General features: G+C 43.8%; 1 protein-coding gene across 7 annotated transcripts in view; it reads right to left on the reverse strand.

Annotated features, from left to right (window-relative positions):
- Positions 1 to 536: 536 nt before the first annotated feature.
- OFD1 (OFD1 centriole and centriolar satellite protein) overlaps positions 537 to 17,773 on the reverse strand; it is a 60,148-nt gene continuing 42,911 nt past the window's right edge. For 4 of the 7 annotated variants that reach the window (XM_081566418.1, XM_081566417.1, XM_081566419.1 and 1 more), the window contains 8 exons: positions 11,727 to 12,305; positions 11,141 to 11,261; positions 9,571 to 9,671; positions 4,749 to 4,868; positions 2,240 to 2,391; positions 1,578 to 1,736; positions 969 to 1,036; positions 537 to 679 (listed from right to left, as the gene is read on the reverse strand). In XM_081566418.1, coding sequence (XP_081422544.1) covers positions 637 to 679; positions 969 to 1,036; positions 1,578 to 1,736; positions 2,240 to 2,391; positions 4,749 to 4,868; positions 9,571 to 9,671; positions 11,141 to 11,261; positions 11,727 to 12,305 — 1,343 coding nt within the window. In that variant the 3' untranslated portion in view covers positions 537 to 636. The remainder of the gene's footprint in view (positions 680 to 968; positions 1,037 to 1,577; positions 1,737 to 2,239; positions 2,392 to 4,748; positions 4,869 to 9,570; positions 9,672 to 11,140; positions 11,262 to 11,726; positions 12,306 to 17,773) is intronic. The other 3 variants (XM_081566422.1, XM_081566421.1, XM_081566423.1) reach the window with 1 other exon arrangement.

The following is a 17,773-nucleotide window of genomic DNA, read 5'->3' on the forward strand; positions in this document are numbered from 1 at the left end:
GTTTGATCATTAGAATGGAATAATAAACACCCCCAAATCTCCTTTCCATTTTAGTATGGAACTTAATGGCCAAACAAGCATCACCAGCAAAGACAACTAGCCCAATGTAAAGGGGAAGGAATCCTCTAGGGTTTCACTGCAAAGACAGAATAGACAGACCCTGCCTATGTTATGCTCTGGGTGACCACTGGTTAGCACTGAAACTCTAGAATAGAAAAACACGTGTTTGTATTTTTAGTGACAAACCATAAGGAGAATGCCAGGGAAGATGGCCTCCTGTTTGACAGTGGGAGCCCAACACTTAAGAGGAAGGAACACAACTGAAAGTTCAAAAAGGGAGGCCTAGAACTTGACCAATAAGATAAGTTCTCAAAAGATATAACCGAAGACAAAAATGAAGAAAAAAAAAAAATAGCAGCTCATTTCAGTGTAATGAAAGGCCTAAGAATGAGAAACCCTGAAGAGGTGTCACTTGACTAGATTATTTTTCATTTATACAGTATAGTAGCAAATAGAACTAGGAAAAAAAATCACACTGGATTGCACATGATTTTTATTGAGCAGTTTGTCTCACTACAGAGAACTCACAGGTCGTTAGTTATGATATCGGAGTAAGAAGCTGGGCAGCAAAGATGGTTACCAAATGTCATCTGGTTCCTCATGAGAAAAGGCTGCAAAACTAAATTAGGGAAAGACAAAAATTTTTTAAATCTGTTATATTCTTGTCAAGTTTATTCTGTGATCTCTATCATGTTCTCATTCCTTTCCTGTGGGGTTTCTGCCCTTGCTCACAATTTTTATCAGTAATTTGAAAGGTTAATAAAATGCAATAGATTTTTTTTGAAGTCAGTCATTTTGACTGATTCAGTTACAGGCAGACTCAAATATCTGAACGTTTCCCTGGCTGAGAACGAACCAGCAATATGGTAAATGGTTTGCATAAGAACACAATGTTGGGTACACCATACCTTTCGTCTTTGTCACTAGATGGCAGCGTGTCCAATTGTGAGCTCTCTCTGATCACGTTTTTGGAACTCTGACACAAGGGCGGGGTGGGGGGGAAGAATTTTGCAATTAGATGTATATTAATTTTATTTAAAACTTTATGATTTCTCTAAGAACTGTTTTTGAAATATATAAGTAATTGAAGAATCTATAAAAGCAGTGACTTTTAAACATGACATTCAGCAAGCACATCAGAATAAGCTACCTGGAAGGTATTCTCAACATAGTACATTAGACTTAGATAAAATATTACTGTCTCAGGACTAACTCATTCATTATTCAATCACAGAGCTTTCACTTTATTTCTTATTCTGAAAATAGGAAGATATCCCAACTTTTACAAACTTTGACAAATCAAAACTTCTTCAATCTTTTACTCAAACAAAAGCCATGACATTTTGTCAGGAGTGTCAGATATTGAGAAGGCTGGAGCTCTATGTGACCTTCAGATTTTCTGTGCTTTTCCCTTTGTCTCCAATGGAGAAGGCAGATCTTTATCACAAGGTTTTCAAGTAAATCACAGAAGCCCTCAGCACTCCCCACCCACAGACGCCCATCCACAGCATTAGCACCTTTTCTGTGGTGTCCTCGTCTTGATTCTGTTGTAGGATTTTCATGTATTTCTCTAGAGGATTTTCACCACAAACAGATTTAGATTTGTCTTTCATTTCCTGATCACTTGATTTGTATTCTTTTTCCACTTCCAACTTCAATGATTCTTCAATTAGCCTCTGAAATAGATAGGTACCAGAATAGGAACTATACATCTTTTAGAACTTCTAAGGGTTGAAAAACACACAGTAATGTAATCCTGATCCTTTTATCTACAACCCACATGCCAGAGAATTGTTTTTTAATTGAAGTCACTGCTACCATCAAAGAGGCACAAGTGAAGTGGCCTGAGTAATCTGTCTGGGACCAGCCTAAGGGCCAGGAGCACATCAAAGAAAAGAGGACAAGGGAGCCCTGAAGCAAGTCAAGCTGCGAGGCTCTTTTTTTAACCTCATTTACAATGAGAAAATCAACTACAAAACAAGGTCCTCCTCATTCATGAGCCGGTTTTCAGGACCAGATGAGGATGCATGGGAATGGGCTGGCCCTGCTACCCTGAACCAGAAGGCCTGAGGCCTGTGTGCTCCACAGCTGTCCTCAGATCGCCCAAGGCTGGTTCACTTCCCTGCTCCTCCTAGGACTTGGAGACACAGGGGACTCCCTCTCCCACCAGCATCGCTACCCTTTCTTGATCCAGCTTTTCGAGTTGTCGCCGCTCCCTCTGAAGAGTTTCCCGCCACTTGCTCTGCTCTTCTCCTTGCCTTCGTTCCTTGGCCTGCTGTTCTCGGAGTTTTTCTTCTTCCTTCTGTTCTCCAAGCGATTTCTGGTTGACACCTAATGGGACAGAAAATAAAGAACGAATAGCTTCCGGCAGCAGATTTTTCAGACAAACGTGGGATAGGTACACAGGGGTCTTGCCGAGCCCCAGGGAGACGGTGTGATTGTCAGCCGCCTCTGCTGGCCTCCAAGCCCTCAGCCCCAGACCTGGCAGCACACCATGCCCACCTCTCAACTGTGTCCCCATCTCCTCCTTTCTCACTGAGGGGAGCCCTGTATTTCTGCCTCTGCATCTGGTTCTGAGCCCGCCGGATCCTTAGCATTCTGACCTGATCATTCGTCCCCATTTATTCCCACGGCATTCTGGTCAGTACCCCCACCCTACTTCACGGGGGCGCAAGAGTCTCCTGCCCAGAGCAAGACAAAACCACCGACCACCCCCCTCCCCGCTCAGGCCACCTGGCCATCACTCCATTCCCTCCAGGCGGATCCCTTCCTGGGGTTTGGGGCTGCCTCTGTCCTCATCATCCCCCTACGTTTTCTTTTGTCCCTCTCTGGCCTCACACCAATGCTTCTACGGGGCAGTTCCCTGCCATCTGCATGTGGCAATCCCACAACGCTGGCTTCCTTCACCGAGCTCACTCTACACTCTATCCACCAACCTCCAGGGCTTCGGGCTCCCACCTCTCCTCATCCTGCTGCTGTAGTGAGGGTCCTGACCACCCCTCACCGAGAGCACCAACACCACAGTCTCTGCACTCCCTGACACCAGTCTCTTAGCCTTCAAGCCAGTATGCTTCCTTAGTGCCAGTCACCTCCCGAAGAGAAGGGAGGGATGCACTGAGCACTGTCTCTGCTCTGGCAGAGTCCAGACCACGGCAGCCGAGGCCCCAACAACCAGCCTTTTCCTATCGGACTGACTTCCTCCATCACCATCACTTTTGCACATCCGACCTCCACACCCACACCCGCCCACCCCACCCCACCCCCAGCGCATTCACTGTCACCCGACTCCAGCTGCTCTTCTCTGCCCCCGCCTTTGCTCCCAGTCTCCCCAACTCGACGTGCTCCCTCCCCATCTCTCCCCGGAAACCCCCCCTCCTACCAGGTGAGCCCCCACCCTAGTGCACCCCGGTACCCCCACAGGAGCAGGGAACCTCTCCAGTGCCTGCCTTGTCCACAATGGTATGTATCTATTTTCTGTTCCTTCTGGGAGAGGCCCAGGCTTCATCTGCTGACTCCTGAGAGCCCACAGCACAAGTCCCTGTACCTCATGGTTGAATTACATTCCAATCCCGTTGATGGTTATACTGACCTTTCTCCTCCAGCCCTGGCCGAAAAACCTCATCTCTGACGCACCCCACCCCCCGCCCCCAACAGTGTGGAGAAACAAACTCTCTAGTTCACCAGAGGACTCTGAATCTCTGTGCCGGGCCCTGGCTCCACGTCACCAATGGGAGAGAGACAACACAGGCTTGTCTTGCCCTTGATCCTGGCCATGAACCTGACTACCGGAGGTAGCCACTACTCATTTCCACGGGCAGAAAGGCAATCTTCTGCTTGTTCCTGGGGGAGGAGGGTCACTCCTGAATTGTGCAGCCACACTTTTGAATACTCATTTTAGAAGACCTTATTATACTATCTAGTACCTCTCAGAGGCAGAACACCTATCTCCTCGGTTGCTTTCTCTTACTCTGTTATTTTTATTACCATCTCCTCCAGATGGCTGCCACCATCCCTACTGAGTACCCCTCTGACTGGGGCTCCTTGGTGATGGCTTGCTGACCATCCCCTCCTCCACAACCCCCCCACCCTGAGAAGCTCCACAAAGCAGGGGCTGCTTGACTGCAGAATGCCCAGCCCCCAGGAAAGTGCCTGGCATAGAAAAAGCTCTTGATCAAGCCATCCTGAATGGATGTTTTCCACAGTGATTTATGCTGGACTCAGCAAAATCAACCCTCTCACAATCTTTCTTCTGTCAGCAACTCCTCCTGTTCCTGAGTATGGTGACTTCACACTGCCTACAAGAGGCTTTGCACAGCTTTGGAGGAGGATGTCCTCCCAATGTTTGGAAACCACTAGTAGGTAGTTTTACTTTAGGAAGGGTGTGTATGAGGCTTCAATGCTTTGGTCCAAGGAGAGAAAAGGACCTGTCCACTGGCCAAGGCCTGAACTGCTTCCACACGTTGGTGAGGGAAGGGGGAGCCTGCAGAAGAGATGGGGAGAGAAAGGGGGCCAGACAGGAGGGAGGGGAATAATGACCACTTTTCCTTCAATGTCATCACTGTTTTGAAGACTGAAATATAACAGGTTAACCATCCTAATTTTTTCAGGTATGAAGGAAGCAAACAAATAGAAAACAATATTAAATGTTATTATTGACATACCTCGTTAGTTAAAATAGAGGAACTCACCCAGGTACTGAAAGGAGACGGGCCTGGTGGGCACAGGGGCTGCAGCGCTGTCCACATGAGGCATGTCGCTGGCATGATGGAGGCCATCTCTCTCGAACTGCCTTGGCACACTCCGTCCATCTGTAAGAAGTGGAAGTGAGTCTCCCCTAGCCCTCAGCAGCAGCAAGAGAAGAGAGGGTGGGGATAACTCCTTGCTGAGCACTGAAGTTTCAGACAAAGCAACTGGGCCAGCCCTTTCCTTACAGGGTTCCAGGAACTCACTGGAGCCACTCGCCAATGTATCTGCTTCTCAAAGCATTCTCAGGAGATTTATTTACAAATTTGACTTGTTACCCAGTAGGGAAATCAGTCTAGTGACAACAGAATTCATCTGGCTTGGTGAAAAGCATCTGAATTCTATTTCAACAGCAATGGTTTAACAAAGTTAATGAAATTGGTTCAAAGATTTCATAAAATATACTAAGCCCTTTCATTTCCCTGTTCAAAGTACTAGACATTCAGACTTGAGGATGAAGCTCTCAAGGCAAAACAATAGGTTAACACACAAATATAAAGACTTTCTGGGGGATGGGATCAAGATGGTGGAGGAGTAGGTCATGGAGCTCACCTTCTCCCACAAACACATCTGCATGTGGAATGATTCTCACTACCACTAAAACATCAACTAAACACTGGCAGACCACCTCAGACTTAACAGAAGGGCAAGAAAAACTCTAAGTAACTGGGTAGGATGAAAGAAAAAAAGGAAGGAATTGGGAGGGCACCTGCATCCATGTGAGGGAGCTGTGCAAAAGGAGAGGTTTCTGTGCCCTGCGCACTGAGGCTCAGCATCCAGAGGCCGGAACCTGGGAGACAGTCTGAGGGGCCAGAGCGTGGTGCACCGCAACCACGGGAGTGCGGCAAGAAGCCTGGCTCAGCCAGGCTGTTCACGGGGTCACAGAGAGTTGCACATGACTTAGTGACTGAACAACAACAACTGAGGGATACCTAGGTTGTTTCAAGTTGCCGGCTATTATGAATAAACCTTCTACAGCCCCCCAAAATAGACCTGGTAAGCCAGAAAGAACCTCAGAGCTGGTTGACACTACACTCCTATTGTTTAGTGAACTAGTAGGCTCCAAGGTCGAACAATCTAAGGCAGGACCAAAGCCAGGACAACAATTTCTAGTCTCTTAAGCTAATACTCTTTAATCTGCATTCTGTAACTAAGGAAGGTTTTTCTAAATCCAAGGCAACTGATGGAATCATTATAATTCAAAGAAAAGTCACTTAACATTTTCACATTCCATAAAAGGGGGGGTGAAGCAAATTTTAAGAAGTCACTTATTTTAAATCGGAGGCAATCCTAACCTTCACAAAATAAGGATTCATTTACAGGCTTCATTTACCCCATGAACAGTATGAAAAGGCAAAAAGATATGACACTGAAAGATGAACTCCCCAGGATGGTAGGTGCCCAATATACTGGAAAAGAATGGAGAAATAACTCTAGAAAGAATGAAGTGACAGGGTCAAAGCAAAAACAACACCCAATTGCGGACATGACTGGTGATGGAAGTAAAGTCTGATGTTGTGAAGAGCAATACTGCATAGGAACCTGGAATGTTAGGTCCATGAATCAAGGAAAATTGGAAGTGATCAAACAGGAGATGGCAAGAGGGAACATTGACATTTTAGGAATCAGTGAACTAAAATGCACTGGAATGGGCGAATTTAACTCACATGACCATTATATTTACTGCTGTGGGCAAGAATCTCTGAGAAGAAATGGAGTAGACATCATAGTTGACAAGAGTCTGAAATGCTGTACTTGGGTGCAATCTCAAAAACAACAGAATGATCTCTGTTCGTTTCCAAGGCAAACCATTCAACATCACAGTAATCCAGGTCTATGCCCCAACCAGTAATGCTGAAGAAGCTGAAGTCGAATGGTTCTATGAAGACATACAAGACCTTCTAGAACTAACACCCAAAAAAGATGTCCTTTTCATTATAGGGGACTGGAATGCAAAAGTAGGAAGTCAAGAGATACCTGGAGTAACAGGCAAATTTGGCCTTGGAGTACAAAATGAAGCAGGGCAAAGGCTAACAGAGTTTTGCCAAGAGAATGCACTGGTCATATAGCAAATACCCTCTTCCAACAACATAAGAGAAGACTCTATACATGGACATCACCAGATGGTTAATACCAAAATCAGACTGATTATATTCTTTGCAGCCAAAGATGGAGAAGCTCTATACCGTCAGCAAAAACAAGACTGGCAGCTGACTGTGGCTCAGATCACGAACTCCTTATTGCCAAAGTGACACTTAAATTGAAGAAAGTAGGGAAAACCACTAGACCATACCATTTAGGTATGACCTAAATCAAATCCCTTCCAATTATACAGTGGAAATGACAAATAGTTTCAAGGGATTAGATCTGATAGACAGAGTGCCTGAAGATCTATGGACAGAGGTTAGTGATATTGTACAGGAGGCAGTGATCAAGACTATCCCCAAGAAAAAGAAATGCACAATGGTTGTCCGAGGAGGCCTTACAGATAGCTGAGAAAAGAAGAGAAGCTAAAGAAAAGGAAAGATATACCATTTGAATACAGAGTTCCAAAGAATAGCAAGGAGAGAGAAGAAAGCCTTCCTCAGTTATCAACACAAAGAAATAGAGGAAAACAATAGAATGGGAAAGACTAGAGATCTCGTCAAGAAAATCAGAGATACCAAGGGAAAATTTAGTGCAAAGATGGGAACAATAAAGGACAGAAATGGTATGGACCTAACAGCAGCAGAAGATATTAAGAAAAGGTGGCAAGAATACACAGAAGAACTATACAAAAAAGATCTTCATGACCCAGATAACCACGATAGTATGATCACTCACCTAGAGCCAGACATCCTGGAATGCAAAGTCAAATGGCCCTTAGGAAGCATCATTTTGAACAAAGCTAGTGGAGATAATGGTATTCCAGTTGAGCTATTTCAAATCCTAAAAGATAATGCTGTGAAAGTGCTGCACTCAATATGCAAGCAAATTTGGAAAACTTAGCAGTGGCCACAAGACTGGAAAAGGTCAGTTTTCATTGCAATCCCAAAGAATGCTCAAACTACTGCACAATTGCACTCATCTCACACGCTAGCAAAGTAATGCTCAAAATTCTCCAAGCCAGGCTTCAACAGTACGTGAACTGTGAGCTTCCAGATGTTCAAGCTTGGATTTAGAAAAGGCAGAGGAACCAGAGATCAAATTGCCAACATCCACTGGATCATTGAAAAAGCAAGGGAATTCCAGAAAAACATCTACCTCTGCTTTATTGACTATGCTAAAGCCTTTGACCGTGTGGATCACAACAAACTGTGGAAATTTCTGAAAGAGATGGGAATACCAGACCACCTTACCTGCCTCCTGAGAAATCTGTATCCAGGTCAAGAAACAAGAGTTAGAACTGGTCATGGAACAATGGACCAGTTCCAAATTGGGAAAGGAGTATATCAAAGCTGTATATTATCACCCTGCTTATTTAACTTATATGCAGAGTACATCATGTGAAATGCCATGTTGGAGAAAACAAAAGCTAGAATCAAGATTCCTGGGAGAAATATCAATAACCTCAGTTACGCAGATGACACCACCCTTATGGCAGAAAGCAAAGAGGAACTAAAGAGCCTCTTGATGAAAGCAAAAGAGGAGAGTGAAAAAGCTGGCTTAAAACTCAACATTCAGAAAACTAAGATCATGGCTTCTGGTCCCATCATTTAATGGCAAATAGATGGGGAAACAGTGGAAACAGTGACAGACTTTAATTTTTGGGGCTCCAAAATCACTGCATATGGCGACTGCAGCCATGAAATTAAAAGACACTTCCTCCTTGGAAGAAAAGTTATAAACAACCTAGACAGCATATTAAAAAGCAGAGACATTACTTTGCCAACAAAGGACCGTCTAGTCAAAGCTATGGTTTTTCCAGTAGTCACATATGCATATGAGAGTTGGACTACAAAGAGAGCTGAGTGCTGAAGAATTGATTCTTTTGAACTGTGGTATTGGAGAAGACTCTTGAGAGTCCCTTGGACTGCAAGGAGATCAAACCAGTCAATCCTGAAGGAAATCAATCCTGAAGATTCACTGGATGAACTGATGCTGAAGCTGAAGCTCCAATACTTTGGCCACCTGATGCATAGAACTGACTCATTGGAAAAGACCCTGATGCTGGGAAAGATTGAAGGCAGGAGAAGGGGACAACAGAGGATGAGATGGTTGGATGGCATCACTGACTCGATGGACAAGAATTTGAGCAAGCTCCAGAAGTTGGTGATGGACAGAGAAGCCTGGCATGCTGCAGTCCATGGGGTCACAAAGAGTCGGACACAACTGAGCAACTGAACCGACAGGCTTAGCTCTGATTTGCAATTGTTGTTGTTCAGTCCCTAAGTCATGTCCGACTCTTTGTGACCCCGTGGACTGCAGCACATCAGGCTTCCCTGTCCTTCACTATCTCCTGGAGTGTGCTCAACTCATGTCCATTGAGTGGGTGATGTCATCCAACCATCTCATCCTCTGTCGCACGCTTCTCTTCCTGCCCTCAGTCTTTCCCTAACTTTGCAATTTAGTTATCCTGACGTTTTTTAAAAATGGAACTGAGAACCTAAAAATCTTCATGATACAAAAACATGGCACTATATCTGTATCACTGATTTTATCAGAAAATAAAAATGTGTTACTTTGTAACTGCTTTGCATTTTGTAACAATCGTTATGTTTTGCCAAAACATTTTACGTTTTGAAACAAGTTCTACATATAAAAGCAAGTATTAATATTTAAACTTACATTCAAAAGATGGTTCAGATTCCTTGTTACCCTTAAAAACTAGCTTGTCCGGATTTGAAAATTCACTTTTGTCTTGAAGTTCTGTATGTGTTTGATAAAGCCTGGATGGGAAGAATAAAATTCAAGAATGTGAAGCTTTAATAATGTAAGACACAAGAGCAGAGGGTGATGAGAAGCCTTTTGTGACTTGAGAAAATGCTTTAGAAAGTTAGTTTTTCGTGGACACATAGTGAATAGGAGCTACTCTGCACTGGGCGCTCTCCATGCACCAGACATTATTCCAAACCATCAATATGTATTAACTCAGTCACTCTTCCACACTGCCTCATGCCATGAGTTGGGTACTACCACTGTTAATAAAGAATACCCTGGCACTCTCAAAGCTGTTCTGAGGAGGAATTTTTATTTAAAGAACTTGAAGATTTTTTCAAAAAAATTTTTGAATTTTGAATTCTTTACACCATTACCATGAGCCAGCTGAAGATGCCATGCATCACGGTGCCCTAACTTGGCCCACATGTGTCCTGCCTCTCTTCTTGGCTTTAACACAGAAGGACTGATATGAAAAAAAAAAATTACCTACTTTAGGACCAGACAAGCACCTGTGGTAGTTTTCAACTTTGTACATGAGCATCAACACACAGATGCCCAGGCCCGAGCCCAGATAGGAGGAGTCAGAATCTTCCACCATGGGGACCGGGCACAGGTAGGAGGCCCACCCTTGACTTGAATCCTACCAGCTGCCCACCCCCACCCCCAAGCTTCTCGACACACCCACCCCATTCTGCTTCATCCCATGTATCCTAGGACTCACTACCACTTTTGAATTTATTTCAGTGATTGACACTGTGGAACTTTATTTGCTTATATTTACATGCCTAAATATTTAAAGTGACTTTTTAATGATGTACAAAACTATTTAACATTTACAGTGAATTGGTTTGTATTTGCAAATTTTTTTATGTCTGTTTTATCTTTATAAACCAAGTCTATTCATGGAACTATGAAGATGCTTATTAATACCCAAGTACATACACTATAGGGCTTCCCTGGTAGCTCAGTTGGTAAAGAATCTGCCTGCAATGCAGGAGACACCAGTTCAATTCCTGGGTTGGGAAGATCCGCTGGAGAAGGGGTAAGCTACCCACTCCAGCATTCTTGGGTTTCCCTTGTGGCTCAGCTGGTAAAGAATCTGTCTGCAATGCGGGAGACCTGGGTTCGATCCCTGGGTTGGGAAGATCCCCTGGAGAAGGGAAAGGCTACCCTCTCCAGTATTCTGGCCTGGAGAATTCCATGGACTGTATAATCCATGGGGTCACAAAGAGTCAGACACGACTGAGCGACTTTCACACATACACTATACCTCAAGTTTAGCAAACAAGTAGAATTTTTCCTCCTCCAGGCAATAATTCAAATGATTCTCAGAGATCACACATCTTATAATCTGACTGCAAATTCTTTCCTGCCACATGGTCTTTAACATCACCTAAAAAACCAGAGCCGGTCCTGGTTGAGACCACAGGAAGCCAACTAGCCTCAGCAGAGGCCAGGCAGAGAATGAGGTACTTACCCGGCCTTCTGCTCCAGAGGGCTGGAGAGCGAATGCACAGAAAGGCTGTGCCTGGACTCGGCAGGCGAAAGCTGTGGCTTTCTGTCGGGACAGGTGGCAGTGACAGTGGACCGGCCTAGACCTACGGGGCAGGAGGAACCAGGACAAGCATGTTACCAATTGCATGGAGAAGATGGCAGTGCAGCTTCTAAAGATTTCTACCACTTTGAAAATGCATTCTATCATCTTTGCAAGCAGTGGGGTATTTGAAAATCATCCACAGAACTAACAATTCAGGCATGAAAATGAAACTTCAGTGATAAAAGGAGAACACATGAAACTAACCAGCAGCCAAGGAAAAGCCACAGTCACTCTGAAAACCTCCACGTGCCAAGCAAAATGCCGGCACCTGACCCTCCATCCTACAGCCTCCACACCACGTGTAACCTGGGGTGGGGGAGTCGTGGTTCCCCAGGAGCCCACAGTTCAGAGGCTCCCATGACTCCCAGTTTATCAGCCTCCAGCTGCACTGTTACCCAGAGGAGGGGGGGATGAGGAGCAACCGACCCCCATCCAGAGCATCCACAGGCCTGTGTCCATAGCTCACCTTCCAGGTACACGTCACTATCGAGGCTTCGCGCTTTGGGGAGTGGTGTGGAGGAGAGCCGTCTGGAGGCCATGCTGCTGGGCACCTCGGACACCTCGCTCTCATCCCCTCTGTGCGTGCTCACCGGAGGCTGCTGAGAGGTGACTCTGGTGTCCACAGAAACACACCTCTCGGGAGCAGCTGAAGTGATGTGCTTGAGAGTCCCAGGCAGACGCAGCCGGGGTAGGCTCCTGGCTGCCAACTGGCTCTTGGCAGGGCACTGACTGACCCTTTGATGGTAGTTCTGGAAAGCTTTTTCCAGGTGCTCTGCCTCCTGCTCCAGCTCTCTCACCCTCACCTTGGTACTGGCTACAAACTCGAGGTCGGAATCAGGGGAACTGCCCTCTGCGCTGGCATTTGGGTATTTGGGAATCCGCGGTGTAACTGGGCCTGCTGTCGCCTCCTCTTGTCTCAGAGGATTTTTCAAGAAATCCCCACTGATGTCGCCTTCACGAGGCCCCACCCTGGTGCTCATTAACCTGCTGATGGAATGATTTAGCAGAGAGTGCTTCGGGTTGCGGTACACTTCATTCTCTAGCGCTGCAGGTCACAAACAGAGAGTGTGAGACAGGAAGGGAAGAGGTAGAGAACCAAACTGAAATGTTTCAGGAACTTTTTTGTTGAAAAATCAACTAGCACATTAAACAGTTTGTGGCGTGTGATCAAGATGGTGGAATAGTAAGATGTGAAGCTCACCTCTGCCCACAAATACATCAACAATACATCTATGTGTGGAATGATTCTCACAGAATATCTACTGAACACTGGCAGAAGACCTCAGACATCCAAAAGGGCAAGAAAATCTCCATGGAACCAGGTAGGACAAAAGGGGGGAAAAAAAAAAGCAAGGAAGAAGTTGGGACAGGATCTGTATCCTCGGGAGGGTGCTATAAAAGAGGCAAGGTTCCTGCACCCCATGAGATCAGCCAAGATGGAGGTGAGCTCCAGAGCCTCGGAGGAAAACGCAGCCTCTGGTGTGCAGCACCTGGAAAGGAGAGACCTACGCAAAAGGTCAGCACCACTGCCCTATACTCCCCAGCCTGAGACATGTGTCCACCCATGCAGGCAGGAGCTGGGTGCTGAAGCTCACACTTTGGAAATCAGGCCCAGGGAGAGGGCTAGGGTGGGCTGTGTGGAAACAGCCTGAAGGGGCTGGAGTCTGGTGCAGTCGCTCCAGAGGGTGCACATGGAGGAAGTTTGGGCCGCCTTACAGGCCAGGTGCTATTTATGGTTGGGGTGTGTGAGGGGACTGGTGGGACACACCACTGCAGCCTCTTTTGCTGTGCACGCTTTCAGGTGGCATGACACGGCCTACAGGAGCTCCAAGAGGGGTCACGAGCTGTGGCAACCGCCACCTGTGTGCCACAGGCTTCAAGATTGGTTCTGAGCCTCTGCTGTGACTTACTCCCCACCGCAGGCTACAGAAGCAGTCGCGAATGGCCGCCACTGCCACGCTTCTGGGCTCCAGGAGTGGTCTCAAGCTACTGACGATCCCATCACGTGCTCTGGGAGTGTGTGAGATCCTCCACCAATGCTGAGAACCTCAGGACTGGGCACCAGCCACTGCATCTGCACACCCTGATTATAAGGGGATGAAGAAAGCTGAGCACCGAAGAACTGATGCTTTTGAACTGTGGTGTTGGAGAAGACTCTTGAGAGTCCCTTGGACTGCAAGAAGATCCAACCAGTCCATCCTAAAGGAGATCAGTCCTGGGTGTTCATTGGAAGGACTGATGTTGAAGCTGAAACTCCAATACTTTGGCCACCTGATGCAAAGAGCTGACTCATTGGAAAAGACCCTGATGCTGGGAAGGATTGGGGGCAGGAGGAGAAGGGGACGACAGAGGATGAGATGGTTGGATGGCATCACTGACTCGATGGACATGGGTTTGGGTAAACTCTGGGAGTTGGTGACGGACAGGGAGGCCTGGTGTGCTGCGATTCATGGGGTCGCAAAGAGTCGGACACGACTGAGCGACTGAACTGAACTGAATGACCATGGCCAGCACTTGCTGAGCAAAGAGGTCACAGGCCTCCATACCAAAAACAGCCCTCATGCCAAACAAACACTAAATTCACAGAAGCTAAACAGTGATGCTTCCACATATAAACAGTCCCCCAAGACCACAGTAGATATATTTCTCTTCTGTAAGTTTGGGTGAGAAAAATGAAGTAAAATGAAGCAGAGGAACCACTCCCAGTTAAAAGACTAAGATAATTCCCCTGAAAGAACAAACAATGAAACAGACCTCTTCAGTTTAACAGACACTGATTTCAAAAAGGATAATGAAAATACTAAAGGGATTAAGGAAGTTATCAGTAAAAATGCAGAGTACTGTAAAAAGGGACTAGAAACTATAAAGAGGAAGCAAGAAAATTACAAAACTCATTTGCTGAGATGAAAACTGAACTAAAGGCAATGAATAATGCAGAAAAACAGGCAATTCCCTGGTGGTGCAGTGGTTAGGACTCCACACTTTCACTGCTGAGGGTGTGGGTTCAATCCCTGGTCAGGGTACTAAGATCCTGCAAGCCATGTGGCATGGCAGAAACAAAACGAAACAAATAACACCAAAGAATGAATAAGTGACCCAGAAGATAGAATAATGTAAATCACCCACTGGTTTTAGACAGAAAGCCAAATGAAAAAAAAAATGAAACCTAAACAAGAGACCTGAAAGTAGTGAAAGTGAAAGTCGCTCAGTCATGTCTGACTCTGCGACCCCATGGACTATACAGTCCATGGAATTCTCCAGGCCAGAATAATGGAGTGGGTAGCCGTTACCTTCTCCAGGGGATCTTCCCAACCCAGGGATCGAACCCAAGTCTCCCACATTGTGGGCAGATTCTTTACCAGCTAAGCCACAAGGGAAGCCCAAGAATACTGAAGTGGGTAGCCTATCTCTTCTCCAGCGGATCTTCCCGACCCAGGAATCGAACTGGGGTCTCCTGCATTGCAGGCGGATTCTTTACCAACTGAGCTAGAGACCTATGGGACAATAAAAAGCATGCCAATCTATACATAATAAGGATTCCAGAAGGGGAAGAAAGAGAAAAGATCAAAAATGTATTTGAAGAAATTACGGCTGAAAACTTCCCAAACCTGAAGACGTAAACAGATATACAGTGCAGGAAGCAAACAGGGTTCCACACAAGGTAAACTCGAAGAGACTTACACCAAGGCATATTCTAATAAAAAATGGCAAAAGTTAAAGAGAGGATTCTAAAAGCAGCAAGAGAAAGAGAGTAAGAAAATGTAGATGTTTTCCCCCCACTTCCTAGAATATGTTAGAGCCTAATGGCTAACAGTCTAAGGCACGTAGATAAAGGATGGAGTTAACATACTTGAAAAACAGGGTAACTACAAATCAAAAACATACAACAGATTCACAAAAACCAAAAATAAGAGACCATAAGTATAATACAAAAGAAAATCATCAAACCACACAAAGAAAAACAAAAAGAAATGGACAAATATAAAATCAATGGGAAAACAAGCCTTAAAATGGCAATAAATGTACATCTAACAATAATCACCTTAAATGTAAATGGACTGAATGCTCCAATCAAAGACACAGAGTGATTGACAGGATTAAAAAAAAAAAACAAGAGCTTAGGGCAGAGGACACAGACTGAAAGTAAGGAGGTATAAAAAGATATTTCAACCAAACAGAAATGAAAAGAAAGCAGGGGTCACAATACTTTAATCAGACAAAATAGACTTTAACACAAAGATCATACAGAAAGATAATGAAGGACACTTTATAATGATAAAAGGATTAATACAAGAAGAAGATTTTACATGTGTTAACCTAAAATATATGCACCTAACATAGAAGTACCCAAACACATAAAACAAATACAAACAGATATAAAGAGATAAATTCACAAGAATATGATAATGGTAGGAGACTTAAACACCCCATTCCCAGCAAAGGACAGATCTTCTATGCAAAATAATAATAAAACAACAGAGATCCTAAATGGTACAATAGAGCAGTTAGACCTAATTGATATTTTCACGACATTACATCCAAGAACAAAAAACCAATACAGATTGCTTTCAATTGCACATGGAACAGTCTCTACAACTGACCACATACTGGAGTACAAAACAAGCCTCAACATATGTAAGGGTACAGAAATTATCTCACACATCTTTTCTGACTACAAAGGCATGAAACTAGAAATTAACCACAGAAAAAGAAATGGGGAAAAAATGACTACATACAGACTAAACAATATGCTACTGGAAAACCAATGGATCAACAAGGAAACCAAAGTGGAAATTTAAAAATACCTTAAGACAAATGACAATGAAAACAGAACCATACAAAATCTAAGGGACATAGCAAAAGCAGTTCTTAGAAGTTCACGGTAATACAGGCCTTCCTCAAAAAAACAAGAAAAATCTCAAACAAACAATGTAATATACCACCTAAAAGAATCAGAAAAAGAAGAACAAACAAAACCTAAAGTCAGCAAAAAGAAGGAATAAAGATAAAAGATAAATTAGCAATTAAAAAATGGAAAAAGTCAATAAAACCAAGAGCTGGGTCTTTGAAACAGTAAACAAAATTGATAAACCTCTGGCCAGGCTCTCCAAGAAAAGAGACAGAACCCAAATAAGCAAAATAAGAAATTAAAAAAGAGATTAACAACAGCCAATACCACAGAAAAAAAAAAAAAAAAAAAACCTAAGGGAATACTAAGAACAATTATATGCCAATAAATTCGACAACTTAGAAGAAATGGACAACTTTGTAGAAATATAGAGTTCACCAAAACTGAATCAAGAAGAAATAATCTGAACAGACTGATCACTAGAAGTGAAAGAGAATCTGTAATTAAAACAAACAAACAAAAAACTCCAAACAGGACTAGACTAGATATCTAGTCTAGACAGTACAGGACTAGATATCTTCACAGGTGAATTCTTCCATACATACAAAGAAGAACTTATACAGATCCTTCTCAAACTCTTACAAAAACTTGAGGAGGTAAGAACACTCACAAAGATCTTCTATGAAACCACCATCACCCTGATACCAAAATCAGACAAAGACATCACCAAAAAAGAAAATTACAGATCAGTATCTTTGATGAATATAGATGAAAAATTCCTCAGCAAACTGAATGCAACAATACATACAAAAGATCATACACTACAACTACATGAGATTCATCCCAAACTCACAAGAATGGTTCAACGTACACAAATCAATGTGAAACACCACATAAACAAAGACAAAAACCACATGATCATCTCAATAGATGCAGAAAAACCATTTGAGAAAACTCAACATCCAGTCAAGACAAAACTCTTACTAAGGTGGGTATAGAGGGAACATGTCTGAACACAATAATAACCATTTATGAAAAACCCACAGCCAAAGTAATACTCAATGGTGAAAAGCCAAAAGCCTTTCTAGTAAAATTTAGAACAAGACAAGGATGCCCACTCTAACCTCTTCTATTTACTACAGTACTGAAAGCTCTAGCCACAACAATTAGATAAGAAAAAGAAATAATAGGTATCCAAATTGGAAGGGAAGAGGTAAAATTGCCACTATATGCAGATGACATGAAACTACATATGTAGAAAATCCTAAGGACTCTACACAAAAACTACTATTTCTAATAAATGAATTCAGCAAAGTAACAGGATACAAGATTAACCTTCAGAAACCAGTTGCATTTCTTTACACTAACAATGAAATATTAGAAAGGGAATGTAAAAAAAAAGTACCTTTTAAAATTACTTTCCCCCACAAAAAAAATGAAAAATAAACTTGACCGAGGTGAAAGATTTATACATTGAGAACTATAAAATAGGATTCTTTACCAGCTGAGCCACCAGAGAAGCCCAAGAATACAGGAGTGGGTAGCCTATCCCTTCTCCAGTGGATCTTCCAGACCCAGGAATCGAACTGGTATCTCTTGCATTGCAGTGGAATCTTTACCAGCTGAGTTACTAGGGAAGCCCATCAAATATTTATAGATTTAAT

Source organism: Giraffa tippelskirchi, chromosome X (assembly GCF_054371585.1).
Source record: "Giraffa tippelskirchi isolate mGirTip1 chromosome X, T2T-mGirTip1v1.2.pri, whole genome shotgun sequence".
In the NCBI taxonomy this organism is placed as follows: Eukaryota; Metazoa; Chordata; class Mammalia; order Artiodactyla; family Giraffidae; genus Giraffa; species Giraffa tippelskirchi.